This window comes from Pristiophorus japonicus, chromosome 20, assembly GCF_044704955.1.
Source record: "Pristiophorus japonicus isolate sPriJap1 chromosome 20, sPriJap1.hap1, whole genome shotgun sequence".
NCBI classification, from domain to species: Eukaryota; Metazoa; Chordata; class Chondrichthyes; family Pristiophoridae; genus Pristiophorus; species Pristiophorus japonicus.
Window position 1 is genome coordinate 43,265,090 of NC_091996.1, and position 15,619 is coordinate 43,280,708.

Sequence of the window (15,619 nt, forward strand, 5' to 3'; positions counted from 1 at the left end):
ATGGCCTTATACCAGCATAAGGCTTTACATAAATGTCAAAATAAATTTTTTAAAATCATTTAAACATTCAAAAACCTTTAAAATTAATTTAGGTTATTTTTGGCCCCTTTAAATTGTTTGCATTAGAATACATTTGTGTTTTAATTGTTAAATTAAATTGTATTTTACTTAATTTTAAATGTGATTAACTTTATTTAGATTGTGTGAAAATGTATTTTTTATACATAAATGGAATCCACTTAAGCATAATGGGAATCTCATTTTTGATTGGTTGTGGTCTGACACACGTGATCCCAGATACGCTTGCGAACCACCTGTACCCCTGAGATAGGTCGGCCTTTACACAGGCCTGCAGGGCCAGGAGTCTTCATAGGTCCGGGGCAATCAAGTAATTATGGATTTTACTTGCAGTTCGGAGGCATTCGCCTGCAGGAAGCCTCCGACCGCAATTTCAAATAAATGGCTTATTGCACTTAAATTGTGCAATAATAGCAATATTTAATGATGAGGTATGTATAGTTAAAGCCAACAAACCGAGAACATTTTTGTACAGATTCAATTGTTCTTAAGATTGCATTTATCTTATTCAGTTCCACTTCATTTAATATTGTAGCCAAAATGAGCTGACAACACAGTTTCGGCTCAATTTTGAGTGTGAGCTGTGGCTCAGTGGGTGGCACTCTCGCCTGAGAGTCAGTAGGTTGTGGGTTCAAGTCCCCCTCCAGAGACATAAATCTAGGCTGACAGTGCAATGCTGAGGGACTGCTGCACTGTCAGAGATGCTGTCTTTCGGATAAGATGTTAAACCGAGGCCTCGTCTGCTCTCTCAGGTGGACGTAAAACATCCCATAGCACTATGTCGAAGAAGAGCAGGGGAGTTATCCCTTATGTTCTGGCCAATATTTATCCCTCAGACAACATAACAAAAAAACAGATTATCTGGTCATTATCACATTGTTGTTTGTGGGAGCTTGCTGAGCGCAAATTGGCTGCTGCATTTCCCACATTACAACAGTGACTACATTTCAAAAGTACTTCATTGGCTGTAAAGTGCTTTGAGACATCCAGTGGTCGTGAAAGGCGTTATATAAATGCAAGTCTTTTTTTACACAGATGTGTTTGCCTGTTCACCCATTTAACTGGCGTTCACTCTTTGCTATTTATTTGACAGGCAAATGATGCCTCGGGGAACACGTGGAACTGGTTGTATTTCATCCCTCTGATCATCATCGGATCTTTCTTCATGCTCAATCTTGTTTTGGGTGTTTTGTCAGGGTAAGTGAACAGAAATTTCTAAATCACCGATTAGTATGCATTGGAGCACAGCAAATACAGGACGTGACAGGAGCCTCTTGATGGTAGAATAATCATTGCGAAATAAAAATCAATTTTTTGGTGAGCTGCATTCTGTCTGTCAGCAATGCCTTCACTTGACTGAGAAAGGTGTCACAGCAATCTTATCAGGGACACTATACAGATGAGTTGGCATTTGGATGGAAGCTCGTTTGTTCAGGTGTGGCACTGTCTGAAATGCTGTTACTGTTGCGATGTTTGCATTAAAAAGCGCAATACATCTTACAAGTCGTGACTTTCTGCCATTTTCAGTGCAATTTGCAGCAGTGAAATTAAACTCTCAGCTTTCTGTACACTTAAGAGGTCCAAACCGTGTAGAAATATTTTAGCCTCCTCTCTGTTTTAGTTCTTTTCTTGCACAGATTGATTTTTTTTTAAAAAGCAGGAAAACCTGAGTGATGAGCCAAACACCGCCAAAGTCGACACGAGTGGCCATAATTCAGGAAGTATGTCATTAAATTAAGTTAAGAAATAAAAATTCCAGAAAATGCTGGAAATACTCAGCAGGTCAGGCAGCATCCGTGGAGCTAGAAACAGTGTTAATGTTTCAGGTCTGTAATATAGCACCACCTAGTGGACCACTGTGGTAATGCAACTGCTGATGTAATACAATAAAGGGGTCATGTGACATCACATGATGACAAATTCTCTGCAGAGCCATCTTGTGTGTAGTGTGCTTAGTGATGTCGTAAAGAATATATCACAAGGTCGACGACCCTTCGTTTTAAAAGTCTGAAGGCTGTGAACAGAAGGAAAGACTGAAGAAGGTAAGGAGTTCCACCTGCAATGGATATCTGAGATGGTGCTTATTCAACAGTATCTCCCAAACTTGCACCTTCCACCATCTAGAAGGGCAAGGGCAGCAGGCACATGGGAACACCACCACCTCCGAGTTCCCGTCCAAGTCACACACTATCCTGACTTGGACATATATCGCCGTTTCTTCATCATCGCTGGGTCAAAGTCTTGGAACTCCCTTCCTAACAGCACTGTGGAAGTACCTTCACCACACAGACTGCAGCGATTCAAGAAGGCGACTCACCATCACCTTCTCAAGGAGTCCTAGCAATGGGAAATAAGTGCTGGCTTTGCCAGTGACGCCCACATCCAGAGAATGTATTTTGAAACATCTAAGGAAGGGATTACTCATCTGAATAGATATTAAAAAGACACATTCTCGCTATTGGAGAATCTCTGAGTAAGACAGGTTAATATTTCAGGTGGACTCCACATTAGAACTGATCAAGTCCGGCTACATTTTACATAATGAAGGAAACTCCACACCTCTCACTTACAAGATAATTTTTACAATTTTGTGTCCTGGCAGGCAGAGTTCTGTGATGGGCAAAACAATTTGTAAAAATCAAATCCTGTAGTTTGTTGGTGCAGTTTTGTGACTGAAATGATACTAGTGTAAGCTAGAGTTTTAAATGTTGTGAAAGCATTAGGTTGGGCAGTGATTTTGAATCTAATGGGTCAGTTTTAGCCCTGCCCGCCGACTGTGGCAGTTAGAATCACTGCGCCTCACATCAAGTACTGTAACATTCACACCAGTGAATAAGTCATGCTCTAGGATAACAGGTTGTTATGCCAAAATGTGATCTTACAACAGGTAAATGAATGGAATGTTTTTCAAGTTATTATAAACAGGTTGCTGCTTTAAGTGGACTTTGTTTAATTTGTGAGTAGCGATATCGCCGGGAATTTCCTCAGGGATTCTTCTCCATTGACCACCGTACCCTCGGTAAGTTACAACAGCCAACCAAGAGAACCCCCGTGGAAATTCACCGCTCCCCGATCTGCCATAAGCACTGGCATTTAATTACAAATAGCAAAATTTGAACTCTGTAGAGACCAATAATTCTAGCGCCTACATTTCAGCCATCAAACTAAAGTCACATCTTTGCAGAAAAATTACAGATTAGAGAGAGTGTCCTGATAAAGGAGCGGGCCAGAACCATATACAGTATATCACAGATCAGTAGCTGTGAAGCTTTTGTGTTAGAACATAAAATCTTCAAGAAATCAGATCTGCATGAACAGTAATTATGGTTAGGCACCAAACCCATATGAAAGTGTAATAGTTAATTCATTGGATCAGCACTTTTATCTGATGCTTGACTTTGTCAAGCCATTCTAACTAAAGCTAATGTGGAAATTATATTCATTTGCATGACTTATTATTCCAGTAATACCAAAGAAAGATTCTCCTAGAGCACAGGGATTATAGAACCTCTATAAAATGGTTACCTTTTGTGAAAGCTCTCTCTGATGCCATTAGATGTGTATTATTATTACATTTCCATAATGATACTGCCAAATACCCTTTCATTATTTCTTGTCAAACACTGGGAGTCCTTCTCTTTGTAGCAACAGTTACAGACTGTTATACACCGTGTGAAATTATATTAGGACTATTTTAATTTATCAAGTGGTGAGAAGGGGTTCATTTCTGAAGAACTGCCCTAGAAAGAGAAGGCATTATCATTTCATCAAGCCTTCAAAAACCAGAACAAAGTATCTCAGATTGATATGAATTCTAAAGAAATGGCCCCTCCTTCCTCTCACTGTTCTTGGTGCTGTGACTCTCCAAATTAATAGTTCCATGCAAAGTTGAACAAAAATAGACATTTCTATCACTGGGATGTGGAGTGTACTGATGCTCCATTCTCCTGCAGTGTCAGCCATCACTTTGATGGGCATCAACCCATGTACAATGTAGTAGATGCCAACTCTCACTGATCCCTGCATGGAACATTTGAATTTATTGACTTTTGTGAGGTGGAACAAAGGGGGAAAGTCACTTCAGGGAGCAGGTTTTGAATTTAGATCATTAGTTTGTACATCGTTCCAAATTTAATTTAATTTTGTACATATTTTTAATATAAAATAGGGTAATGAAATATTTTCTGTCTATTAACATCTCCCTAATCAGTAATAAAAGAGCAAGGACTTTGGTTTAAAAAAAAATGGAACCTTGTTAAACAACAACTACAACTTGCATTCATAGAGTGCTTTTAACATTAAAAAAAAGTCCCTAAGTGCTTCACAGATACAAGGGAAAAACGGATGTCAAACTCAAGAAGGAGACACAATGCCCTACCACTTACACTGACCACACTCATCACAGCCAGCCGCCTTTGTTGGGCAAATGTTGCTCACCATTTGCCAGGACCAGAAAAGTCAATCACAAAAGCATTGTTTGTAACATAGTCAACACGTCGGCTATTTCGAGCAGTTCTCTAGGTTCTTCAATAAATTTGCACCGTGTTAATCCCCTGTATTTGCGAAATTGGTCCCTTCTCATGGTAATTGGACTGATCAGAGGCATCAAAATAGAACCATGAAGGGGGAGAGAGAAACACACAACCAAAACTGACCATGAGTTCATAGGCTGACGTTTAATCTTTAGTAAACATAGAAACATAGAAACATAGAAAATAGGTGCAGGAGTAGGCCATTCGGCCCTTCTAGCCTGCACCGCCATTCAATGAGTTCATGGCTGAACATTCAACTTCAGTACCCCATTCCTGCTTTCTCGCCATACCCCTTGATCCCCCTAGTAGTAAGGACCTCATCTAACTCCTTTTTGAATATATTTAGTGAATTGGCCTCAACAACTTTCTGTGGTAGAGAATTCCACAGGTTCACCACTCTCTGGGTGAAGAAGTTCCTCCGCATCTCGGTCCTAAATGGCTTACCCCTTATCCTTAGACTGTGACCCCTGGTTCTGGACTTCCCCAACATTGGGAACATTCTTCCTGCATCTAACCTGTCTAAACCCATCAGAATTTTAAATGTTTCTATGAGGTCCCCTCTCATTCTTCTGAACTCCAGTGAATACAAGCCCAGTTGATCCAGTCTTTCTTGATAGGTCAGCCCCGCCATCCTGGGAATCAGTCTGGTGAACCTTCGCTGCACTCCCTCAATAGCAAGAATGTCCTTCCTCAGGTTAGGAGACCAAAACTGTACACAATACTCCAGGTGTGGCCTCACCAATGCCCTGTACAACTGCAGCAACACCTCCCTGCCCCTGTACTCAAATCCCCTTGCTATGAAGGCCAACATGCCATTTGCTTTCTTAACCGCCTGCTGCACCTGCATGCCAACCTTCAATGACTGATGTACCATGACACCCAGGTCTCTTTGCACCTCCCCTTTTCCTAATCTGTCACCATTCAGATAATAGTCTGTCTCTCTGTTTTTACCACCAAAGTGGATAACCTCACATTTATCCACATTATACTTCATCTGCCATGCATTTGCCCACTCACCTAACCTATCCAAGTCGCTCTGCAGCCTCACAGCATCCTCCTCGCAGCTCACACTGCCACCCAACTTAGTGTCATCCGCAAATTTGGAGATACTACATTTAATCCCCTCATCTAAATCATTAATGTACAGTGTAAACAGCTGGGGCCCCAGCACAGAACCTTGCGGTACCCCACTAGTCACTGCCTGCCATTCTGAAAAGTACCCATTTACTCCTACTGTTTGCTTCCTGTCTGACAACCAGTTCTCAATCCATGTCAGTACACTACCCCCAATCCCATGTGCTCTAACTTTGCACATCAATCTCTTGTGTGGGACCTTGTCGAACGCCTTCTGAAAGTCCAAATATACCACATCAACTGGTTCTCCCTTATCCACTCTACTGGAAACATCCTCAAAAAATTCCAGAAGATTTGTCAAGCATGATTTCCCTTTCACAAATCCATGCTGACTTGGACCTATCATGTCACCTCTTTCCAAATGCACTGCTATGACATCCTTAATAATTGATTCCATCATTTTACCCACTACCGATGTCAGGCTGACCGGTCTATAATTCCCTGTTTTCTCTCTCCCTCCTTTTTTAAAAAGTGGGTTTACATTGGCTACCCTCCACTCCATAGGAACTGATCCAGAGTCAATGGAATGTTGGAAAATGACTGTCAACGCATCCACTATTTCCAAGGCCACCTCCTTATGTACTCTGGGATGCAGTCCATCAGGCCCTGGGGATTTATCGGCCTTCAATCCCATCAATTTCCCCAACACAATTTCCTGGCTAATAAGGATTTCCTTCAGTTCCTCCTCCTTACTAGACCCCCCGACCCCGGAATATTGATTGATTTCAACCTGTGGAGAATATCTTAGCTAGCTTCAGTTTGTTACAGCAATGAAATGAAGCTCAACACTGAGATTGAAAGGAATAGACTTAGCCTATTATGGCTTAACCGGTCATTGCTTATAGCGAGCAAATCACATTAACAGTAATTCCCCCTCAATCAATGGTGGGGACTGTATTAGCAGCGTTGATCAAAAAGATTAGCCAAAGAGGTGAGTTTTAAGGAGGTCTTAAAGGAGGACTAGAGGTAGCACAGATATCCAGAGAATGGGAGGTAGGTGGCTGAGGGCACGGCAACCAATGGTGGGGCAAAGGGAGGGGATGTGCACAAGAGGGATCAGAGGGAATTTTAAGGCTGCAGGAGGTTAGAGTCATACAGCACAAGAAAGAGGCATTCAGCCCATCATGTCTGTGCTAGCCCTTTGAAAGAGCTGTTAGTACCACTCTCCTTAGAGGATGCAAGGCCATAAACGTACTTAGGCACAAGATTGATCATTTTAAATTTAAGTTGCTGAAGACCAGGGGACAATGTAGGTTAGCAAGGACAGGGCCGATGGGTGAGTGGTACTGGTTGTAGGATAGGATGTAGGCAGTAGTGTTTTGGGTGAGCTGAAGCCTACAGAGTGTGGATAATGAGAGCCCTACCAGGACAGCATCAGAGTAATTGAGTCTGGCGGTGACAAAAGCATGAACGAGGCTTTTGGCAGCAGATGGGCTGAAGTAAGGATGGAGGTGGACATTGTCATGGAGGTGGAAATGGGCAGTCTTTGTGGTGGAGAAGATGTGAGGTTGAAAGCTCCGCTCATGGTTGAGAAAGGTGCCGGGGCTGCAAACAGCCTGGTTTGCGGCAGGACCCGAAGATGATGATGATTTTGATTTTCCCAATGTTTAGGGAGAGAAAATTATGGCTTATCCAAGACTGGATATTATATAAGCAGCTTGACAACACAGAGGCAGTGGAGGGGTTGAGAGAGCTGGTGGAGAGGTAAAGGTGGGTAGCATTAGCATGCAAGTGGTGGCTGGCCCCATGGCTTTGAATGATGTCATCAACTGCAGGAAGTGGAGAGGGTGAAGAATGGATCCTTGGGGGACTCCTGAGGTGATGGTGCGCAGGTGATAAGAGCTACCATTGCTAGAGATGCTCTAGCTACAATCGGATAGATAAGAGTGAAATAAAGCAAAGGAGAGGGAGTTAGACAATGGAGGAGATGTATTGGAGGAGAAGAGCGATCAAGGCCGATCAGTCAGAATAATCCATCATAGTCATAGCCACAGTCATAGAGTCTGTCATTTATGCCTTTGGGTAGGCCCATTTCAATGCTGTGATGGGTGGAAATCTGAATGGAGGGATTGGAATAGATGGCATGGATCTGACAAAGGATCATGGAGCTGAAAGAGAGGTTGAAGATGGGGGCTAGTTCTTGAGGATTGCAGCGGTTCAAGAAAGCAGCTCACCACCACCTTCTTGAAAGCAATTAGGGATGGGCAATAAATGCTGTCCTTGCCGGTGACGCCCACATCCCAGGAATGAAGAGGGGGTGATGACGATGGTTTTGAATGTTAGGAGGACAGTGCGTGAAGAGAGAATTGGGAGAATTTTATAATTCAGCAGAGGAGCACAAAGGGTTTAATTAGGAGGGAGAAAATAGAGAATGAGAGGAAGCTTGCCAGGAACATAAAAACTGAATACAAAAGCTTCTATAGATATGTGAAGAGAAAAAGATTAGTGAAGACAAACGTAGATCCCTTGCAGTCAGATTCAAGTGAATTTATAATGGGGAACAAACAAATGGCGGACCAGTTAAACAAATACTTTGGTTCTGTCTTCACGAAGGAAGGCACAAATAATCTTCCGGAAATACTAGGGGACTAGTGAGAAGGAGGAACTGAAGGAAATCCTTATTAGGCGGGAAATTGTGTTATGGAAATTGATGGGCTTGAAGGCCGATAAATCCCCGTGGCCTGATGGTCTGCATCCCAGAGTATTTAAGGAAGTGGCCCTAGAAATAGTGGATGCATTGGTGATCATTTTCCAAAAGTCTATTGACTCTGGATCAATTTTTATGGACTGGAGGGTAGCTAATGTAAGACTGCTTTTTAAGAAAGATGGGAGAGAGAAAACGGGTAATTATAGACCGGTTAGCCTGACATCAGTAGTGGGAAAATGTTGGAATCAGTTATTAAAGATGAAATAGCAGCGCATTTGGAAAGCAGTGACAGGATCGGTCCAAGTTAACATGGATTTATGAAAGGAAAATCATGCTTGACAAATTTTCTAGAATTTTTTAAGGATGTAACTTGTAGAGTGGACAAGGGAGAACCAGTGGATGTAGTATATTTGGACTTTCAAAATGCTTTTGACAAGGTCCCACACAAGAGATTGATGTACAAAATTAAAGCATATGATATTGGGGATAATGTGCTGACGTGGATAGAGAACTGGTTGGCAGACAGGAAGCAGAGAGTCGGGATAAACGGGTCCTTTTCAGAATGGCAGGCAGTGACTAGTGGGGTGCCGCAGGGTTCAGTGCTGGGACCCCAGCTATTTACAATATACATCAATGATTTAGATGAAGGAATTGAATGTAATATCTCCAAGTTTGCAAATGACACTAAGCTGGGTGGCGGTGTGAGCTGTGAGAAGGATGCTAAGAGGCTGCAGGGTGACTTGGACAGGTTAGGTGAGTGGCAAATGCATGGCAGATGCAGTATAATGTGGATAAATGTGAAGTTATCCACTTTGGTGGCAAAAACACAAAGGCAGAATATTATCTGAATGGCGGCAGATTAGGAAAAGGGGAGGTGCAACGAGACCTGGGTGTCATAATATATCAGTCATTGAAAGTTGGCATGCAGGTACAGCAGGAGGTGAAGAAGGCAAATGGTATGTTGGCCTTCATAGCTAGGGGATTTGAGTATAGGAGCAAGGAGGTCTTACTGCAGTTGTACAGGGCCTTAGTGAGGCCTCACCTGGAATATTGTGTTCAGTTTTGGTCTCCTAATCTGAGGAAGGACATTCTTGCTATTGAGAGAGTGCAGCGAAGGTTCACCAAACTGATTCCCAGGATGGCGGGACTGACATATGAGGAGAGATTAGATCGACTGGGCCTGTATTCACTGGAGTTCAGAAGGATGAAAGGGGATCTCATAGAAACATATAAAATTCTGACGGGACTGGACAGGTTAGATGCAGGAAGAATGTTCCCGATGTTGGGGAACTCCAGAACCAGGGGAGATAGTCTAAGGATAAGGGGTAAGCCATTTAGGACTGAGATGAGGGGAAACTTCTTCACTCAGAGAGTTGTTAACCTGTGGAATTCCCTGCCGCAGAGATTTGTTGATACCAGTTCATTGGATATATTCAAGATGGAGTTGGATATGGCCTTTACGGCTAAAGGGATCAAGGGGTATGGAGAGAAAGCAGGAAAGGGGTACTGAGGTGAACGATCAGCCAAGATCTTATTGAATGGCGGTGCAGGCTCGAAGGGCCGAATGGCTACTCCTGCACCTATTTTCTATGTTTCTATGTAAAAGAAGAAACTGTTTACATTGTCAACTAAAATGGGAGTCAGGAAGGGAAGTTGGATGATTGGGAGTTTAGTCGTCAAGGGGTCAGGAGGTGGGCTAAGTGGAGATGATCTTGGAGAAGGCAGGGGTGGAGGAGAAATAAGAAAGAGAAGTGAGAGTGTTCAGGTGGAACTTGAACTGGGCAGAGGTTTGGCTTAGTAGGCAAAGGGAAGTTGGGACAGCAACAGAGGCAACTGAATGGATGCCCTGTATCTTGAAGACCAATTAAAGATTAGCTTTAGTTGAATTGTCGTAAGAAAAGTCAGGGATGAGAAAAGGCTTTTGCGCCCAATGAAGTTCAAGTACATTAAAGAGTCAGTCTATGAATGTGTGTTGCTGGCAGTTGGCTGTTCCCCACTGGCACTCTGCAGTTGGAAACCTGCCCTTCAAATCTCCAGTCATTGCCTGTAATTATAGTTTGAATACCTCTAATGTTTTTGCCTCTATTATCTTGCTCAGTAGATTTCCATGAACTTTTTTTTTCTGATGTCTGTTCTAGCCTGCTACAAATTTCCATTTATATCTTCCGGCCCTACTTCCCTGGCTTAATCTGAAGTGATACTCTCGATTTGCCTCATTCAAATCAATTAGAATTATATGTACCTCAGTGAGGTCCTTCCCTCCCCTGAGCCACCTGCATTCTAGACTGTACAACTTCTGTAACCTTCCTCCCAGCTCACCGTCTTTACACATGGCACCCCATAGTTTGGCTTTGATTTTGAGCAATTCTAATATTAACTACAATTGGTGCATTCGTGACTTTGTGCAGCTACGTGTAGCTGGTGCTTTGTAATTCTGCACTGCAAAATATTTCCACCTCGACCTTCCAGTAATGAGCATGTACCTCTTCAGCTTGATCGCCGCCAGGAACTAGGGGTTATAGCTAAAAGAAATTGAAGCACAGACACCAGCAGATCGATTCTGCCTCGCCCTCCCCAACCAATGCCTGGCCTACCATCTCCTGGGACTCGAGCGCAGACACTGACCTTGCAGATATTGATGGGCCTGCTGCTATCCACCGGGTAAAAAGGCTTTTAATGAGTGACATTCTTAATCCCTCCATCTTTCTGCTGAGTTGACAAAAAAATACACTTGTGTGCAATTTTGTAAGTCACAGATGTTGCCTACACCCTTGGAGGAAATGTGAAATCCAAGATTTAGCCCATAGCAGGTTACTGTATAATAAGGAGGCTGGAAATTAATCACAAATTAATTTTGTTGTTTAAAAATAATTATAGTGTTGTGGGTTTATACGGTTAATCTCTGCAGTGGAACAAAATTGTTTTGTATCTGAAGAAGTGTTGATTAAAATGTGATTTTATGTTATTTTAGTTGATTTGCAGTGGACTTTCGTACAAAATCTATTTGAAATGTTTGCTTAGAAGTTGACCGATTTCTTAAACTAATGTTCTATTTTTGATATTTGCTGTGATTGATGGTGGGATAAGGTCCGTGGTGCAGAGTGTATCTATCCTGCCACATTCTCTATCAGAAGACTGTGTGATCTTTTCCCCAGAGCTTTAGCCCCATCTATCTCTTACTTTAACTTACATCTAGGTGAAGATTAGATTCTGCCTCATGCTGTGACCAGTTCACTAAGTGCCTTCTACTTTTTACACCTTGACTACAGCCTAGAGGATTATCAGTAATGCAGTGATGTCAGGCCGGTTTAAGCAGTCGACTTTTGTTCTTATTCATTTGCTCCTTTGGCCAATGGGGAGTAGAAATACTTTATGGTCTAATTACTTCAAAAAAAACTACTCGGTGCGTTTTTGTTCACTGTGTTTGTTGTTTCCTTGTGTGAAGGAAGAGACAGTAAAAGATGATGCTGCATCAATCGCTTCCTGAAGTGGTTCTGCATCGGCTGCGTGCAGTCTCGCTGCTGTAGACATTACCCCATTAATAACCCAGGGTGTGTCTTACCACATCCAGATCAACTTTAAAACAAGTGGGCACATTCTCTAATACCTGGGGATAGTCCACACTGGCTGACTGATAGCAAAAACTGCCTATCTGGCTTGTGCAGAGGAAGGTGACAATTCTTTAGCCCACCTGCGGCCATGTTTTTTGATCATTTCTGTCTGCAAGGTTTTGGTGTTTATGCTGCTATTGGAGTCATGGGTTGACACCACCTTTCTGGCAGTGCACATGCCGTCAGCAGCAGATGCCATTTTGTTCACATCCACACTTTGTTACTGACTTTGGAGATCCTGTCATTGGCAAACTACAGATCTAAATTGGCTATTAAAGATTAGGTTACCTCACTGCTTACATCGCTGATGTAACTCTCGAGAAAAGTCGAAAACCTTCTGAGGATAGTGACTTCTAGGTCTAGATTAATGCTCTTGAATTCTCGCTATCTCAACTTACCTTTCCTCACATAGAATTTCCATAATTCTATCCATTTAGTCACAAAACAAGAACAAGAATGTATCTTTTTATCATCCCTTGGAACACTTAGTTCTCAGGGTCAGCAAAGAGCAAATGGGAGTGGAGGTCCACGAAGTCAGCCCTGTCATCGCAGCAATACTCTGGGACTTCCTTGGGGTTCAGCGATCTGACATAACTGTCTAGAGTTTTGGAGGTGAAAGGAAACGTTCTTGTTCCCTCGCCTCATTTTCCTCTTAATTTCTCCCCCCCCCCCTGCAATTCTGATGATTTTTCAGCCTTGGGGTCTTTTGGCTGTTGCTCTTCAGCAACCAGAAGGCTACAATGCTGGTAACTGGAAGTGTAGCTCAAGAGCGCAGAGGCCTGCAGCTACACATTTGTTTATACTCCTCCTGCTACTCCCTCACAAATCTGGGCCGTGCAAATGGATGTGGGTCATGAAAATCATGGGCATCTTTCCGCTCAGGGTTGCAGATCCCCTTAAGCATCTTGTGCATGTTGGTTGCCCTGCAGAAGCAGTGAAAGCATAATTAGCCGTTACATTTCTAAAATAATATCCGAGCTTAGAGAGTCATCTTTATTTTCAGATACAACCCCAATTTGCAGAGGATGTTAAAAACATGCTGATTCAAAAGCATGAAGAAAAGTGTAAAGGTATGTCCAGCCAGCAAAAAGTTAATAAGAGTTAGCTACAAACATTGATTTTTACCTTATTTGCCATATGTTTTCATGTGTTTGGAAGCACGTCAGTACAGGAAACTCTGATTAGCCTTGTAGTGAGAGCTAATCAATGCTCAGCTTAAAAAGTTGCCAACACTATATTAAAAATTTACAAGGCTTCAACATGGCATTCCTAAAGTGCAGCATAAAACAATTATTCAAACGCCTCCCCAGATGCACTGAGTCACATTTCATTTTGCAACAAGATGAGTGAAGAAAGATCCTACAAAAAAAAGACCAGCTTGGCCTGCACAGTTATTATTTTGATGTACACCTAATTTCAACGCTCAAGACTTGTAATAAAGTCATGAGGGGAGAAATTTGTTCACGTCTCATTTGGGGCGTTAATCCAAGTGGAGCGGTAATTTTAGCGCCTTGAAAAAGTTTGCGCCTTCCGTCGAGAAACTCGTCAGAATCGGTTGAAGAGCCGACGGGCGATAACTCAACCGTTGCACACCAGAGCTGGGGGAGGCGATCACGAAAGTTTGGTCGGTAAATTTGGTAGACCCATTGCGCAAGCGGGGAACTCCAATTCAGACCCGGGAAAAGCCGAGTCTTAAAGGCACAGCATAGTAATGCACACATTAAAATTTTCAAACTCACATGTTTTCAACCTGTTCTGTTACGTCTGGGTGCCGCTGCAAACTCGGAGGCTCACGCTCCGTGCTCTGTGTAAAGATTGCACTGACTGTAACCTGCAAGGGAAGCGCTTCTTCATCCCTTTAAGTAGCCACCAGTTAACAACTCTGCAAGCCTGGACTGACTATTTTTACAGATGTTGTTCTTGGCAGCTGCTAAATGAAGCGGGGCACAAGCGTGGACGTTGCACCAGGACTGATGTCAGGATTGCACTGAACATCAGCAGCCAGACGCTAGCCGTTTGCACCCCCGGTGAGCCTCTAATGAATTTCCTGTCGGGGCACTAAAAGCCGAGAACCCGGTCGGTAACCTCTTACACTCTCATTAACGCCCCCTCTGGCTGCTAACTCAGGCGTTAGACAACCAAAAATCCAGCCATGGTGTGTGCAAATGCTTCTTTAACATGGGCCCTCAGAATGAAGGAAGCTCTTTGTTGCAGTACTACACTCCAGTTTTATCTTTGCCATTTGCCCAAAAGTGTTTGAGTGTTTTGCATTGGAATACATACTTGCATTTCATTTCTGTATACTGTATGCAAATTCTTTGCTGCGTGGGGGCTGGTTTAGGCTGGGAATAGTAGGAATGGCCAACATCAAAATCTTTGGCCAACCTCCTCGGAACAGTTGGTCAATGATATGTTCCGTATGGAACTGAACCGCACAGGCCAAGAAAATCCCAGGTTAGATGGCATGGTCTGTGCTGAGTTAGATGGTCTCACCTCGGGTGCCTGTCAGGGATGTTACAATAGGCCTCTAACTGGGCTAGCAAAGAAGAAAAATTGCTATGCAGAAATTCTGCTCTTGACTGTCGTGCAGTGATTGCAGCTGAAAACTACAGCGAGGAAGCCCAGAAATGAAGCTTAGCTGTAATGTTGCCTGTGGTCACATAGCTTGGCAGTACTCGCTGTGTCGACTTCCACGTGGAGCATGTCTGCTTCAGTAAGGTACTGGAGGGTTACCGGCTCCCATGGAATTGGCATGAGCATAACTCAGCACCTTCAGGAAAAGAGGGGAGATAATTGGCGAAGCTGAACGCAGGAGAATGTTTGTGTATCGGCTGCGAGAAGTTTTCTGAATCTTGTTCAGCATTACATAAAAAATTATGTTCATTCGCAGACACAAACACTCTTTGCTCATATCATTGAATGTTTCTCTGCTGAGAAACCTTTACCATATGTCAGTGCAGCATTAAAGCACCTTGCAGTACATTTCAAATGGCAGAGGATCAGCTGCTGCCTGCCATATTGGACTGTTAGGCACTTGTTTTAAGCCTGTAAAACGGGCGTGCCGTGATCCAATTTCTGGGCCCCAAGTTCCAAGTCAGCAGCAGGTGAACCAGATGCACCTCCTGGTCCCAATTCACATGTGACTCACAACCCAATTCCCAGATGCCAGTGCATGTTATTTATTTATTGATAAATATTTCTTTACTCGTAATTCATTCTCGAGATATGCAAGGCCAGTATTTATTGTCCATCCCTAGTCTCCCTTGGGTGGTAGTGGTGGACCACCTTCATGAACTGCCGTAGTCCATGTGGTGCAGATACTCCCACTGTTCTATTAGCTCGGGAGAGAGTTCCAGGATTGTGACACCGCGACGATGAAAGAACGGTGATATATGTCCCAAGTCGGGATGGTGTATGACTTCTTGGTGTTCCCATGCGCCCTTGTCCTTCTAGGTGGTGGAGGTCTTGGGTTTGCTGTCGAAGAAGCCGTGGCGAGTTACTGCAGTGCATCCTGTAGAGAGTAGCCACAGTGCGCTGGCGGTGGACGGAGTGGATGCTTAAGAAGGCGGATGGGCTGCCGATCAAGCGGACTGCTTTGTCCTGGATGGTGTTGAGCT

At 43.3% G+C, this 15,619-nt stretch overlaps 1 protein-coding gene across 1 annotated transcript in view; it reads left to right on the forward strand.

Annotated features, from left to right (window-relative positions):
* Positions 1–15,619, forward strand: part of LOC139232507 (probable voltage-dependent N-type calcium channel subunit alpha-1B) — a 958,198-nt gene that overhangs the window by 608,851 nt on the left and 333,728 nt on the right. Inside the window, exon 8 of the mRNA XM_070862825.1 lies at positions 1,172–1,275. Coding sequence (XP_070718926.1) covers positions 1,172–1,275 — 104 coding nt within the window. The remainder of the gene's footprint in view (positions 1–1,171; positions 1,276–15,619) is intronic.